The following is a 15,607-nucleotide window of genomic DNA, read 5'->3' on the forward strand; positions in this document are numbered from 1 at the left end:
AAGGGGAAAAATGAGAACAATGAGCGGATGAGGGAAAGGGAAGGGGGAGTGAGAGAACTAAACAAGGAGGGACATGGATTCGAAATCCTTATCTTTTATGGAATCTTGTAGTTCTGTTTTTCTAAAGAACTCTGTTTTCGTCGACGCAGCGCATCAGAGAAATCAAACTCCACCTCTTCCTTTCTCACTTTCTCACAAAGCCATCTTAGATTTATTTTTTCTTTCTTCTTAACCATGCACCCAACCAAACTATATACAGAACATAGCTATGCATAAGGGTAACCAAACGTTCCCTGACAACTCGGTTCTTTTTGCCAGACTAGATCAAGCGCACACACTCTTCTCGGTAAACAGGTTGGGGCATAGATTTCAATGCGATATCAAAGCTGGTACTATATCATAATTTCAACTGGTCAGATTGAAGGAAATTATAGACTTATTAGCGTATGAAACTTTAACCAACAATTAAGATGGTAAAAACGACAACAGATAGGAATTTCTGGACACAAATGAATTTTGCAAGTTGCATTCATGTTGCCGACGTACAAATTCAATGTACACAAGAACTCAAAAAGTTTAAACATGAAGAAATTATCAAACAATATACACCGCATGCTCAAGGACAAGCTGAAGGAAAAAAATATAGCTACCAAAGAAATAATAATTCCACGATACTTTGAGCAATTCAACTTTCCATGAAGCACACACCTCACTATTCACAGACTGCAAGGACAAAAATAAAAAAATGAGCAATAGATCAGCCATGGACCAGTACTTCATTTGAAGTGACCGGAGGGGCAGTCGAGCCGAGTCCTGTCTCATCTTCAACACTTGGTTCAGCAGCAAGGGCTTCCAAGGCAGAAAGTTCAGCAGGGGGGGGGTTCTACTGGGTTCTCTTGCAGCTGCTGTACCTTTTCTCTTGAAACTTTTGGTTTTGTCTTGGAGGTTTTCTGTTTTGTAGCGACAGGTCGCGTTTCCGCCTTTGCAGTGGTAGATGCTAGGGAGGGAACTTTTGTGACCAATCTCTGGACAGTAACCCTAGGTTTATTATTTTCCACACCTCTGTTTACCTTGGCTGGATTAGTTGTGCGCCGTAGGCTCTCACATGAGACAGAGCCATCTACAGAAGCAGCAGTAGAACTGGTTGGCTTGTGTCGGCCAAGCTTCGGTGACCTAGCACGTGTTGGTGCAATCTGCAAAAGGCCACACAAGTTTATATCAGAATACCATGTTTACGAATGTAGCACCGAATAATTGTCATGCCGTTTTCTCGGTGTTTTTGTAACACTCTGTAACTCTATTCTCCTCTCATTTAATCGACGAGGCAAATCTTTTGCCTTCGTTTCAGGAAAAAAAAATGTAACACTGCAAATATTTACATGAACAGGACATGCAGTGAGCACTTTTAACATCTTTTAGTACAAACTAGCAGATATACATTGTATATGTTAAGCTTCATGCATTAGCCAACGCAACCAAAAGTCTGAATTAATGGAAAGGGCTAGTGCAATCCACATATACTGTAACACCCTCTCTCACGTGTGACGGAGAAAACAAGTCAACACGTGCAACCGGAAGAGAGCGACTGGCACGCGAAACTCACGTATGACTCAAAAGGCCTCTACGTGAACACAAAGGGGTGTGAAAGCCAAGACTTGAACTCAAGACCAGAGCTCCGATACCATGTTAAGCTTCATGCACTAGCCAACGCAACCAAAAATCCGAACTGATGGAAAGGGCTAGTGCAATCCACATATACTGTAACAGTATATACACGAGAAAAAGCACTCAAACATCATCAACCAATAAGGAACTTAATCTAACTTGTGAACCAATGACATACAATGGAGAATGTGTTATTAGATCCTGAAATTCAAATGTGCATCGACATATATCATAAACCTAGCCACCTAGATTAGCAAGAAACCGTTTGATCCACTATCCTAAATAGTTGTTAGACAAAACAACAAGACCTATCGAGTCAGTATCGCAGAAGCATTATAAGTTGTATAGTTATTTCAATGCAGTAAATATTCTATGTTAACCTTTCAATTTTAATCATCAGGAGTGCAGATAGCCAGATATATATGTGTTGGGCCTTATCCATGAGCCACTGAACATTCAGTGGTACTCTTGGCATGGGTGCAAAGGTAACGTGCAATAAAATTTGAAAATTAGGAAGTACACCCTCCATTCCAAATTAGTTGTCTTAGATTTTGTCTAGATACGGATGTATCTAGACACGTTTTAGTGTTAAATATATCCTTATCTAGACAAAATCTAAGACAAGTAATTTGGGACGGAGGTTGTATGAAATCGAAAGCAAAAAAGAAACTGAATACAACCAGATCAGTAAGCCCTCCAAGACTGGTAAGCCAATGAAATTATGGCATACCTCCTCCATCCGAAAATATAGTGCGTATTAGATTTTTTTCAAAATCAAAATTGTTAATTTTGACCAAGTTTGTAGAAAAAATTGTCAACATCTAGGATACCAAATCAATACCATCAGATTTATCATAAATATTCTTTCATATGATATATATAGTTGATATTGTAGGCATAATTTTCTCGAAAAACTTAGTCAAAGTTTGTGCAGATTGACTTTCGCAACCAATGTGCTCTATATTATGGGACGGAGGGAGTACATATTAGGGACTAAGGACAAACGTAATCATTTTAAGTGTTATACCCAGAATTACACATTTTTACTAAAAGTAGGCATATGTGGACAATGCATCTTAAAATTATGCATTTTGAGTAAGCCACTAACAAATTAATCTTAACAAGAACACTCGCTAAATAAAATGTTTGAAGAACACAGACCTTATTTGAACTGAAGCACCACTCAAATTTGCTAGGGAGTGATAGTTGCGTCTGGACTTACTTGCTAAAACATTGTCTTTTCGGAACTGATATGGCATCAAAACGGATCATATTCTCAAATTTATTAGTGCATTTTGGAACAGACTACACCTAGCTTACTGGATCTCTTATCATGTACTCGCATACTCATCTTGTCTCAAATGCATCAGTGCATACATCTAGTTTACTGGATCTCGTAACGTGTATTCACATACTCATCTTCTCTAACAAGTGTGCCCATTGTGAACAGAAAGCAAAAATATACATCAGTTGTAATTTCTGGTGTCCTATCATCCTTGTAACTTACAGCTACGTATGCAAGATCTCTTGGCGAGCATTCGAATATCCGCCTGCTCTAACAATCCTATGCACTTTGAAACAAACATATTCTAACAAAGAAAAATGAAACTGCAAGCCAGAGACAAACAGTTAGTAACATATCTACGTCCTTCTAACAACAGGAAATAGAACCATACAAAGATTATGTATCCTACCACACAGGAACTCATCAAAACATATGTTTTCAAAGAGAAAAACAGATGCACTTGAATCATATGGAACTATTTATAACGAAGAAATAAACAACTTAGGAAAATTAAGTGTATCGACATGGTACCTTTTTCAACTCAACTTTAGGAGGTTGCTCCTTATAGAAGCTTGGCATGGGTGCTGCTTTAAATGTCAGGCTCTTCCTAAGCCTTTTAATCTCGGCCTCTTGGCTCTCCTGAGTGATGAACTAATTCTTAGAATCAAAGCATACAGATGATCAAAAGGTTTTACATGAATAATACAAAAGCAGCTCTCACATAGACTAGTGAACTAATTCTTAGAATCAAAGCATACAGATGATCAAAAGGCTTTATATGGAAGTAGTTCTCACCTTAGATTTTTCCTGCAAATTCGTTTGTTCAATCTCCTTGGCATGAATTTTCTCCTCAAGCTTTTTTAAGAACTGAAAGAAAGGAACAAGTGCATGCTTAGTATAAAACAGAAACAAACATGCAACGACTAATTAACACAATGCCACTGTGGAAATTAGTTACCTCTTTGCGCTTCTCAGCACGCTCCTCAAGTCGGAAACTAAAACCAGAGACAGCAGCATTCTTGCGTTGAGTATTGGTGCTCCTGTAACACAACACCAAATGGCAGCATTCTGTATTAACACCATCATACAAAATAACTGAGCAACAATTATGAGCAAAAATAGGCTTTACGATGTAGTGGAGTGCACATCGTCCTCCATTTCCGCTGGAAAGGACTGTCTGTAAGGTTTGGCAGTGTTCTCATTTGACCTGTGAAGGAATGACAACCATTTGAGTGTAAGAAAGCAACAAGTTCAGATAAAAAATTGTTTTTATTACATTGATCAATTAGTGTAACGCTACAGTGGACTAACTTTTATTGTACAGTACAGATAGAAAGCAATAACCGAAATAACAAAGTCAAATGCAAGAATGGCCAAGAATTTGGTTTGGTAATACTGACTTACTCTTGGACGTCAGAAGAAGTATCATTTGGAGTTGAATCAACCGATTCAGGCTTCACAGGCTACGTAAAAATAAATAGAAACCAAGTTCACTAAAATGCAACTAAAACCTGCAGACTTCGACATCCAAGTAACTGACTAATTGAGATCAGCACCTACCATGGATTGATGAGCGGGAGGCATCTGAGCCAAATTCGCCTTCTTCTCCATGCCCCGTCCTGCAATTCCACACCAATTATATATGGAGTTAAATGTATATACCCCACTAAACTTTCAGGTTTCGGCTACATCACCCCCTGAACTCCAAAACAGCTTACTTAATCCCCTCAACTTTCAAAAAACAGACAAATAACACCCACCCCCAGCCCCTCATAAGTGGTTTGGGACACTAGTTTTGCCTACGTGGAGGCCGAGGCTTGTAGAAAGGTGGGAATGGCTGAGAAGGTACTTCCCACCATGCGAGCGCTGCCACAGCACCTTCGGACCTACACGGGTCAGCTCGTTGCTTTAACCCGCTTCCGTTTGGTTCATGTGACACATCCAGAACCAGGGTCGGGCCAACAATGGTGCCAAATGTGCCACTTGCACAGGACCCACAATTTTAGGGGGGGCCAAATTTAGTATATAGAACTAGTAATATTTTTCAAAAAATATCATACTCGCTGGAATTGGGACTAAGTCAATCGGAAGCTGGAGTTGGGCCCAAGTCGAGGCCATCAAGCACATATGCTTGATCGATATTTTTCAAAAGAAAGGAGGAAATACCTCGATCGATAATATGGAAACGCTACAGTCAGTCTAAAAAGGGTACCGTCGCTATAGGGAACAGGAGCGTCTCGTCATGTTCGTCTCATCATATCGATCGCATTTAGACTGTTGTCGTTGTTGCCTTCATACCTTCCTCTCCCAAATTTCAAAGTCGTCGGATCGATCCGTGGCTCTAGCCTTCAAGTGCTTAGCGAGTCCTCCTTTTCGATTAACTTCGGTTCCTATTCCTAGTTCCAAATTTCTTAGTTAACTTTTGGCAAGGATCGTTACTTCGTTAGAGATCGGCATTTACCTCCTCGGTTAAAGAACATAGTTTAGCAGTTCAACCGGACATGACCCAAAATTAGGTAAGTTAAACGGTTGGTCTAATATCCAAACATTGATGCATGATATCTAATTAATATATGCTACTTTATAATTCAATTTAATTTAATTCATCTTTTTATCTCGTGCTTCAATAATACAGATTTGCGTTATCGTGGAAAACATTAGTTTGGTTCCTATAATTGCTTGTTAACTCATTTTTGCAGTGAGATAGAGTCCCATTTTTTAGTTTCGCACATGGCCCCAGATTTTGCCAGCCCAGCTCTGTCCAGAACCACCCTACAGTGCGTGTTTCGGTGTATCACTGCCGCAGCCACAAAGCTCGCACGCTCGAGGAGACGGACACCGATGCACCAACCCAGCGTTTGTGACACCGATCCCCCAGGACGCATCCACGATGCCGAAAAGCGACCTTGCCCGAAAGAGCGTCAGCCGCGCCACGCTGGAGTGGCTGTGTTACTCGCGTTGACCTTTTGAAGGACGGGGCAACCGATCTCACACTCTACCCAATTGAGGCGACCGTGCGACGGGTGCGACGAGCCCATCTGCCACCATACCGTTCAATTGGCCGCCATACAGGAAATTGGCCCCGTGTGGTCTTTAGTTCTTCACGATAAGCATGTTCGCCTCGGCAGCGCTGACAATCGTTGGCTTTGTAGTGTAGCGCTGAAACTGGCACGGTGACAGCGCCCTGCAGGCTGGGTAGAGGAAGTACGGAAGCCCATCCAGAAAGCCGCGCTAGTCCGCCATACTGACAAACGAAGACAACATCAGGATCAGGTGCCCGCTGCTGAGGCAAAGGTATGGACTGTTGCGCACGGGCGTCGGGATGACAAGGGCCATCAGCTCCGGGCGCATGTCCTCCTTCTTGTCTGTCAGCACAACATGGGCGTTGGTGCCAAACATGAAGACCTTGATCAACACGCACGTGGACGTTTTTGGCTGAGATGGCAGCCACGCCACGACCCACATAGGCCAAACCACTCTAAAAACCACTTACCAGAGGGCTAGGGGGTTATTTGTCTGGTTTTTAAAAGTTAGGAGGATTAAGTAAGCCATTTTGGAGTTCAGGGGGTGATGTAGCCTAGATCGGAAAGTTTAGGGGATTATATACATTTAACTCATTATTTATGTAAACCCAACAGCAACCGTCACAGGCTAACTTAATGACAAGCCCAAAACTAACCAGAGGACGCTGCAGTTCCATTTGGCACGGCACCCTTCCCCTCTGGCTTGGCTTGCTTTGCCAGGGAGGTCATAGCGCCACCCTTCTTGATGCCGGTGGTCCCTCTCGCCGGGAAGGAGGCGCTTTGCGACAGACCGGGCTTCTTCCCCCGCGGTGCCGCCGAGGCTGACACCACCTTGCCGTTCAGCACATTCCCCTTCTTCCTCCCGCCCGCGTCCGCAGATCCAACCTTCTGCGCACACCAACACACACCGTTAGCGGCAGCAATGTATTAGCATGCACCAAAGTATGCCACGGAGTAAACCGAGAACCAGAATTCCGCCACCCCTGCACCTTGGTAGGCGCCCTGGCCGGCTCTTCGGGAGCCGCCACAGCGGTTGCAGATCCAACCACCGCATCCCCGTCAGCGAGATCCACGTGATCACCACCATCCACATCCACCGGCGCGGCCACGGCGACGTCCTCCTTGCGGGCCTTGACGACGATGTTGTCCTCCCCTCCAAGTCCATTAGCTGCCGCACCTTCCTCGCACTCGCCCTCCATCCCCGCGTATCAGATCCGCGCCGGACACCGACCGAGATCCAGCCAGGACCTCCCCGTATCACGGCCTGTAATGACCGCAACCTGGAAGGATCGATCGATAGCTACAAGGGGAAATTAGGGAGAGAAGAAGAAGCAGGAGTGGGTGAGGGGGAGACGAAAGGGGATGAGCAGGTTCAGAGATCTCATCATTCATGCCCAACTCTCTGGTATAGAGGGGATTAAGTACCACACACACACACAACACGCTGCTGGCCACACGCGGCCCAGTCAGCCCATGGGCTCCGCCCAACACACCACTAGTCTCTCCCTAATTATAGTCCACTAATGCAGTAGCGATTGTGTCAAAAAAAAAAACTAATGCAATAGCGTGAGGTGTGACATGCTCCCCTCCTTGAGCGGAAGCGTCATTGTCCCAGCAAGGAACCGTCGGGTAGGATGACGAAGCACAGTGTAATCTTTTCATGTTGATGAGTTCGGTGAAAACGACGACCAATGCACGCGGACCTGGACAATCGACATGCTACCCTTCTTGACCATGCGACGATCGAACACGGCCACTGGTTGTAGGGGTGCGGCGGAAAGATCCGGTGCTCGTGGAATCTCGACGAAGATCGGAGAGTAGTCTGGTGTGAAGGGCTTGAGTTGGGATACATGAAACAATTGATGGATGTGACTTCTCGATGGTTTGTACGCCATGGTGCTCACTCGTTGCTCGATGGTGAAGAGGCCGAAGAACTTGAATACCACCTTGTGACATGGGCGATTGGCCATCGTGGATAGAACATAGGGTTGAAGTTTGAGAAGCACCTCATTGTCGACAGTGAAGGAGCATTTTGTCATGTTCTTGTCAATTTTTTGTTTGCGTCTGTTTTGCGCACGTGCGAGCTGCATTTGCAATCTGGTGTTATGAGTTGCCCAGTCCAGCTCCTCGCTGGTTTCCTCTGGCAGTTTTTTCCCGAGCGTTGGTAGACCGCCCAGATTCAGTTCCTTCCCGTACAGAGCTTGAAACGGAAAAGTATTGAGAGATGAGTGATATGAAGTGTTGTACTAGAATTCAGGCACAATGGAGATACATCTCTAAGCATTGGTTGACACGTTCGCTCTGACCGTCCGTCTGAGGGTGATAGGTCCTTGATTAACTCAGCTTGGTGCAGGTCGCGTCCAGCGGAGCACGCCACATGTTGGTTGTGAATATCTTGTCACGGTCGAAGATGATGGACAGAGGAACTTCGTGCATCTTGATTATGTTGTCCCAAAAGGCTCGAGCCACCGTTGAGGCGGTGAACAGGTGGCAAAGGGGCATGAAATGTGCATACTTGGTGAAGCGATCCACGACGACCATGATCACCTCGTAGCGCTCGGACAGCGGCAGACCTTCAACGAAATCCATGGTGAGGTCTTGTCATGGCTCCGTGGGTTTTGGGAGTGGCTGCAGCGGTCCTAGAGGCTTGGCGTGTTCGTGCTTGGCATGCTAGCAGACTGAGCATTGGTGCACAAGTCCTCCACAGCTTGCTTGAGGTCACGCCAAGTGAAGTGTTTCTTGACTCATTGGTATGTAGCCATCACGCCTGAATGGCCACCCACCGTGCTAGCGTGGAAAGCGTTGCTTAGCTTCGTATGCAGGGCTGTGTTGGCGTCGATCCACAGCATGTCATGAAGGCAGATGACGCCCTGTCGCAGCTCATATCCTTGGTCATCGGGGCTGGAGATGGCGAGGCATTGGAGCAGGCCTTGGGCGTCCTTGTTGGTCTCATAAGAATTGGCTACTTCTTGGAGCCACTAAGGTTGACATACTGACAGGGCGTTGATAGAGAAGAGGTGCCCGACGCGATAGAGAGCGCCAGCTGCACCATTGTCCTCGCCTCGCCTATATTTGAAGGAGAATTGCAACCCCACTAGCTTCGACATGGCCTTGCATTGGAGCTCGGTTTCCAGTTGTTGATCATTGAGACTGCATAAGCTCTTGTGATCCGTGAAGATAATGAAAGGCGCTCATTGTAAGTATGCCCTCCATTCATCGACAGCCATGGTCACTGCAAGGAATTCCTTCTCGTAAATGGAGAGGCGCTAGTTGTGCACACCAAGTGCCTTACTGAGGTAGGCAATAGGGTGGCCATCTTGGACCAAGACTGCACCCACACTTGTGTCGCACACGTCCGTCTTGATGGAGAAGGGTCGTGCAAAGACCGGCAGGGCCAAGACTAGCGTGCTCATCATCGCGTTCTTGAGGATCTTGAATGTCGCATGGGCTTGTTCTATCCACAAGAATCCTTTCTTGGTCAGCAGCTGTGTGCGGGGCTTGGCCAGAATGCCATACTGCGACATGAATTTGCGGTAGTAGCCCATCAGGCCAAGAAGACCTCAAAGCTCTGTGGCATTCGTCGATGTAGGCCACGAGCGCAATGCGCTAGTCTTGCTTGGATCGGCTGCGATGCCGTCCAGCGAAATCACATGCCCAAGATACTCAATTCTTGACTGCGCCAAGGAGCACTTGGATTTCTTGGCGTACAAATGATGTTTGCGGAGAATGGTAAACACCATGCGCAAATGCTCCACGTGTTCCTGTAATGTTTGACTGAAGACCAAGATGCCATCTAAAAACGTGATGAAAAAATTACAATTCGTCCAGATGAAGACCGAGTTCATGAGGCATTGAAAGGTTGGTGGTCCGTTGGTGACTCCAAAGGGCATCACGCGGAATTGAAAATGACCATGGTGAGTCTTGAAAGTAGTTTTCTTTTCATCCTCCTCATTGATGACCCACAAGCATAGGGGATCTATCGTAGTCCTTTTGATAAGTAAGAGTGTCGAACCCAACGAGGAGCAGAAGGAAATGACAAGCAGTTTTCAGTAAGGTATTCTCTGCAAGCACTGAAATTATCGGTAACATATAGTTTTGTGATAAGATAATTTGTAACGGGTAGCAAGTAACAATTGTAACAAAGGTGCAACAAGGTGTCTGAATCCTTTTTGTAGCAAAGGACAATCCTGGACAAACTCTTATATAAAACAAAGCACTTCCGAGGACACATGGAAATTTCTGTCAAGCAAGTTTTCATCATGCTCATATGATTCACGTTCGTTACTTTGATAATTTGATATGTGGGTGGACCGGTGCTGTGACACCCTTGGTTTAATCGTATGCTAATCATACACGCAAATGCGTACGATCAAACCCAAGGACTCACGGGAAGATATCACAACACAACTCTAGACACAAATAAAATAACATCAGCTTCATATTACAAGCTAGGGGCCTCGAGGGCTAGAATACAAAGCTCGATAAACACACGAGTCAGCGAAAGCAACAAATATCTGAGTACAGACATAAAACATGGGGTGCCTTAGAGAAGGCTAGCACAAAAGATACAACGATCGAACGAGGCGAGGCCTCCAGCCTGGGAACCTCCTAACTACTCCTGATCATCAGCAGCCTCCACGTAGGTGACACCATCGGGGCGGCAGGCGTCGGCAGGAAACTCCACTCCTGGGCTCCATCATCTGGTCGCAGCAAACGGATCAAGGGGACAAGGGGGAAGCAAAGCAGCGGTGAGTACTCATCCAAAGTACTTGCAAGTCTTACATCAGAACTATTCTAAGTATGCATCAGTATAAAAGGGGGGGTGTTATATGTGGACTGACTGCAGCAATGCGAGGATAGAGAGAGCCTAGTCCTATCGAAGTCTAGCATCTTCAGGGTCTTGCAGCAATAGACAAGAGTAGAACAGGGGTAAAACATTAATAGTCATATTGTTGAAGCAATAGTAAAGTGAGGTCACGCCTAAAGATCCTCCCTCAACTCCCTGCGAGGAAGCAATCCCGAGGCAAACTAATTCCAGTTAAGTAACAATTGTAGTTGTATAAGATCGGGGCACAACTCCAAGTCGTCCTGTAACCGTGGACACGGCTATCCGAATAGTTAACTTTCATCCGTGCAAGGGTGCACCACATGTCCCGTCACGCTCGATAACACTCTGGCCGGACATTCTTTTTTGGGTTCTGCCCGGCCTCGGAATATCGACACGTCGCAGCCCCACCTAAGACTAATCAAAGAGGTCAGCCCGCCGGTCTAAATCCTAAGCGCAAAGGGTTCATGGGCCCAGTTCCCCTCCGCACTCCTGCACGATGCGAGGGCGGCCGACGTCAGTCCTAGCATCCCTTAATCACAAGCGCAATGCATCTCGGGACCACTCGGGCGCGCGCCACTACGATTGCTGACATATGAAAAGCTTCGGCTGATACCGCGACGCCGAGTACCCATAATTCTTCCTGCGTAGCCGGTTAGTGCGAAAAGGTCTCCGACCAACCCAGATCAAATACCCAAATCCATTAACATTTTAATTAGGCCAACAACACAGTCTCACGGGAATCCACCCGTCTTACAACTAATCACCAATGATCCCAGTAACATGGTCGAGTAACTGTGTGGTTGCAACATCGGGGGGAATGCGGGGTATCACCCTCGTTGGATTCCGAACGATGTACCCGTCAAGGTGGGCTTAGAGGAATCACCCTCGGGGGTCCCACACTTGAGGGGTTGCACGACAGAGGCATCATCGGGAATGGTGTAAGAGGAATCACCCTCGATAACCACGACCGACTAGCTATACTATAGAGATATCATCAGGAGTACTTAGCGAGGTGTCACCCTCGGTACCTGATAGTATCTCTGTAGCGTCGTACAACGAAGGGGGTGTATGTGATGTGTCGGGTCTGGCTCGTCGATCAGAGATCGAGATTTGAAAACAAGCGGGGCAACTGGACTACGGGGTCAGAGGGGATGACTGCTCCACCTATACTAAGCAGATTTAAAGTACAGGACTGAAAGTAGCAGTTCATCAAAAATAGGCTATGCATCAGATATAGGAGCTAACTACAACAGTAGTAAAATACTAATGCAAGCAGTAGGAAGAAAGACATAGGCGATATAGGAATGATCAAGGGGGGGTTTGCTTGCCTTGCTGCTCTGCGACAAAGGACTGATCGGCAGGGTCGTAGATGTACCCGGCAGCAGCGTCAGTCTCGGGGTCTACCGGTAAGAAGAGGGGGAAGAAACAATAAATAATAGCAACAGTGCAACACAAAGCATGACATGGCAAGATGCAGGCTAGACATGAGCTAACGCAGCAACATCCGTCATAGACGGGTCGGAAGAATATCTGACGATATTTTCCGGGTCTCGGGCTACTACCGGTTATACTGGAAACGATGGAAATGTTCCATGTTGGCTAAGCTAGGGACGCGTGACAGACGAACGGGTCGTGTATCCGGGTTCGTCTCGTTCTGTTGATCAGCTTTCATGTTGAAAATATTTTGATCTGACTTATGGATTATTTAATATTAATTTTTAAAGTTTTATTCAATAATTAGGAATTAAAAACAGATTTAAATAATTTAATAAAAAGCTATTATGACATCAGCATGACTGATCAACTGACTTATGCTGACATCAACAATTGACTGATCAACTGACCAGCGGGTCCCGAACGTCATAGGCACAAGTTTTAATAATGATTAAATATTAATTAATCAGATTAATTTAGTGGGGGACCCACGTGTCATACTCTAATTATTCTAATCATCCAATTAATTAATTGAACTAATATATCTATTTATTTATTTAATAAAAACATTAACATTATCTTTATTTATTTTTTAATTATCGCGTGGGGCCTCCCTGTCATAGACAGCGGGTGCGTTGGCCCCACCGGTAAGTGACTTTAGGCCATATACTCATTTTTTCACACATACATAATCATGCAATTATCGTATTCCTCCAAATACCTATATACGCAATACATACATCGCATCTCATACATACATACATACATATGCATCTTATACATCATTTATTTTATTATTTTTTAACTCTCATCTCTCACAACTCTCTTTGTTAACAGACAACACACAGTGTGTGTGCTCTAACTCAACATAGAAGAACTAAATCTTCAATCCTTCCTACCAGTCTCTACCGTCGACGGATCGAAGCCCCGTTTGCCGGAACGGAACCGGGACGGCGAGGAGAACAAGATGGTCGGAGGGGCCCGAGGAGGGGCTCACCGACGTTGACGAGAGGGCCCGGTGAAGCCGGAGTTCTCGTGAGGCAAAGGTGACGACGGTGATGACGCAGTTCCGGTGAGGACGATGGTGACGGTGGTGACGCGCCGGCAAGGTCGGTCACCGGAGAGGGACTCCCGGAGTCGTGGCCGGAGAGGAGAGCCCTTCGGTGAAGAAGGGGCTGGCCGGATCTGGCGAGGTTTGGCCCGGCCTCAAGGGGAGGGAGGCGGGCCGGTCATGGTGGTCGCCGGAGTTGGTGGCCGGCGGGGTAGAGGGAGAGGCCGGCGGAGGTGAGTGGGCCGGCGGGGTGGTTCGGTTGGGGTGGAGGTCGTTGGTGGGGAAGGGTGGCCGGTGAGGTGAGAGCTCGGGTGAAAGGGCCGGTGGGAGGGGTAGGCCGAGATGAGGAGGCTCGTCGGCCGGTGGGGGAGCCGGCGGTGAAGGGAGATGCGAGGGGAGGGAGAGAGTGGATCTGGGGAAGGAGAGAGCTCGGCGGGGGATGTGTGAGAGAGAGGGAGGGAACCGAGAGGGGGACTCTCTCGTGGGGGTGAGGGGAGGTTAGCGAGAGGGGAGGGTCGTGGGGTGTGGGAAGGGAACGAGAGGGAGACAGGAGATCGTGGGGACCCCCCCCCCACGAGGGGTGGTGGCGATCGAGGCGAGAGCCCCTGGCGGCGGCTCGGTGGAGGGAAAGGAGCGAGGGCAGGGAGGCTGGAGCGGGGCTGGCCCTCGCTAGGGTTTGGGGCTCGTGGCCGGCTGGGCCACTTTGGCCTAGTCGGCAAGGGGGGCTCGGTTTTTTATATATATTTCTTTTCCACTTTACTATTTATTATTATTTAAGTTTATATATTTCTTTTATGCTTTCTTTTATCGTTATTCTTTTTAATACTTTCTTTTATTTATTTTTCTTTTAATGTTTATCATGAATTTATAATAATACTTTACTTTTGTTTTCAAATTTTGAATCCGGATGGACTTGAATCAACGCGGGTCCGAGATGGGAATTCGATGACGTGGCATCATTACCAGGTGATCACTGTAGCTTAATTACAATATTTACTGTAGCAAAAGTCGAGGATGTCACAATTCTCCCCTACTAACAAGAATTCTCGTCCCGAGAATTAAGAGGTAGAAGGAAAGAGCTCGTGGTATTCATCACGAAGATGATCCTCGCGTTCCCAAGTGGCCTCATCTTCAGAATGATTTGACCACTGCACTTTAAGGAACTTGGTGACCTTGCGACGAGTCTTACGTTCAGCTTGGTCGAGAATGCGGACCGGATGCTCTTTATAAGATAGGTCTTGTTGTAGCTCAAGCATATCGTGATCCGCTGCTCGAATAGGATCCTTGAAGCAACGACGGAGTTGAGAAACATGGAAGACATCGTGAACCTGAGGAAGGTTCGTCAGCAGTTCCAATTGATAATCTGTTTTTCCACGCCTTTCGAAAACAGTGAAAGGGCCAATATAGCAGAGAGCTAACTTGCACTTGATCCCAAAATGGTGTGCACCTCTCATTGGTGTGACACGAAGACAAACCTTTTCGCCAGGCTGATAGACCATAACTTGATGATGACTGTCATACTGACTCTTCTAACGAGACTGAGCAGCTTCAGATTATTATGGATAATGTAGACATGATCTTCAGCATGTTGGACAACATCTGGCCCGAAGAGTGATCGGTACATTGATCGGTGGCCCCGAAACTCCTTACGAAGTCAGGTGCAAATGATACCTTGGAGTCAAAGGATGTACAGGAGAGTCAGGTTTCAATCCTGTGGAACTTTGGGTTATGGGTCCACCATGTGGGCCGGGAGTAGGTAGAGGGGTGACATATTATACGGTCTTGGTAGCAAAACATGCCAGAGGATAACCTGTCAGTTTGTTGGCAACAACGTCGGTACCAAGGGCGGGAGACGATCAGAACCATTTTCCTGCTCGTTGAAACGAGGTGGACCAATAGGCAAGGTTCTCGTCCACCGGCGGCTATCGAAATGTTATCCACAATAGTAACACGGTCTTACTGACAGAGTTGTACACCAAGGTTTATACCTAAACAAGGAATTAACACTGCTTAGATAAGCTATGCCACAAGAAAGGTCAAAGAGGTCAATGGAAATGAGAATGTGTTCACACACACAAGTATTAAAGTATACCATTCCCCAGGAAAACATAGGGTATGGTATGCATTATAGGTCACCCGGTACATAACCATCTTGATAAAGAGATAAGAAGAATCATGATGTTTACCCATACCATACGGTTTGGATAATTGATCAGGAACAATTTAGCATTGAGCTTCCAATGTTCCTGTTGAAATTTGAAGTACGACATCCGTGCTTCGGGGTAGCATAGACATGGTCATCAGATAAAGGTTGGACTTTG

At 46.2% G+C, this 15,607-nt stretch overlaps 1 protein-coding gene across 1 annotated transcript; it reads right to left on the minus strand.

Annotated features, from left to right (window-relative positions):
- Positions 1-496: 496 nt before the first annotated feature.
- Positions 497-7,374, minus strand: LOC123448348 (protein WVD2-like 4). Its single transcript, XM_045125184.1, has 9 exons — positions 6,963-7,374; positions 6,630-6,861; positions 4,511-4,569; positions 4,355-4,413; positions 4,080-4,157; positions 3,909-3,990; positions 3,746-3,817; positions 3,482-3,589; positions 497-1,193 (listed from the first exon to the last, which is right to left on the minus strand). Exons 1-9 carry the CDS (start codon positions 7,170-7,172, stop codon positions 867-869), a joined length of 1,227 nt encoding a protein of 408 aa, XP_044981119.1. The 5' UTR covers positions 7,173-7,374; the 3' UTR covers positions 497-866.
- Positions 7,375-15,607: the final 8,233 nt, after the last annotated feature.

Source organism: Hordeum vulgare, chromosome 4H, assembly GCF_904849725.1.
Source record: "Hordeum vulgare subsp. vulgare chromosome 4H, MorexV3_pseudomolecules_assembly, whole genome shotgun sequence".
NCBI classification, from domain to species: Eukaryota; Viridiplantae; Streptophyta; class Magnoliopsida; order Poales; family Poaceae; genus Hordeum; species Hordeum vulgare.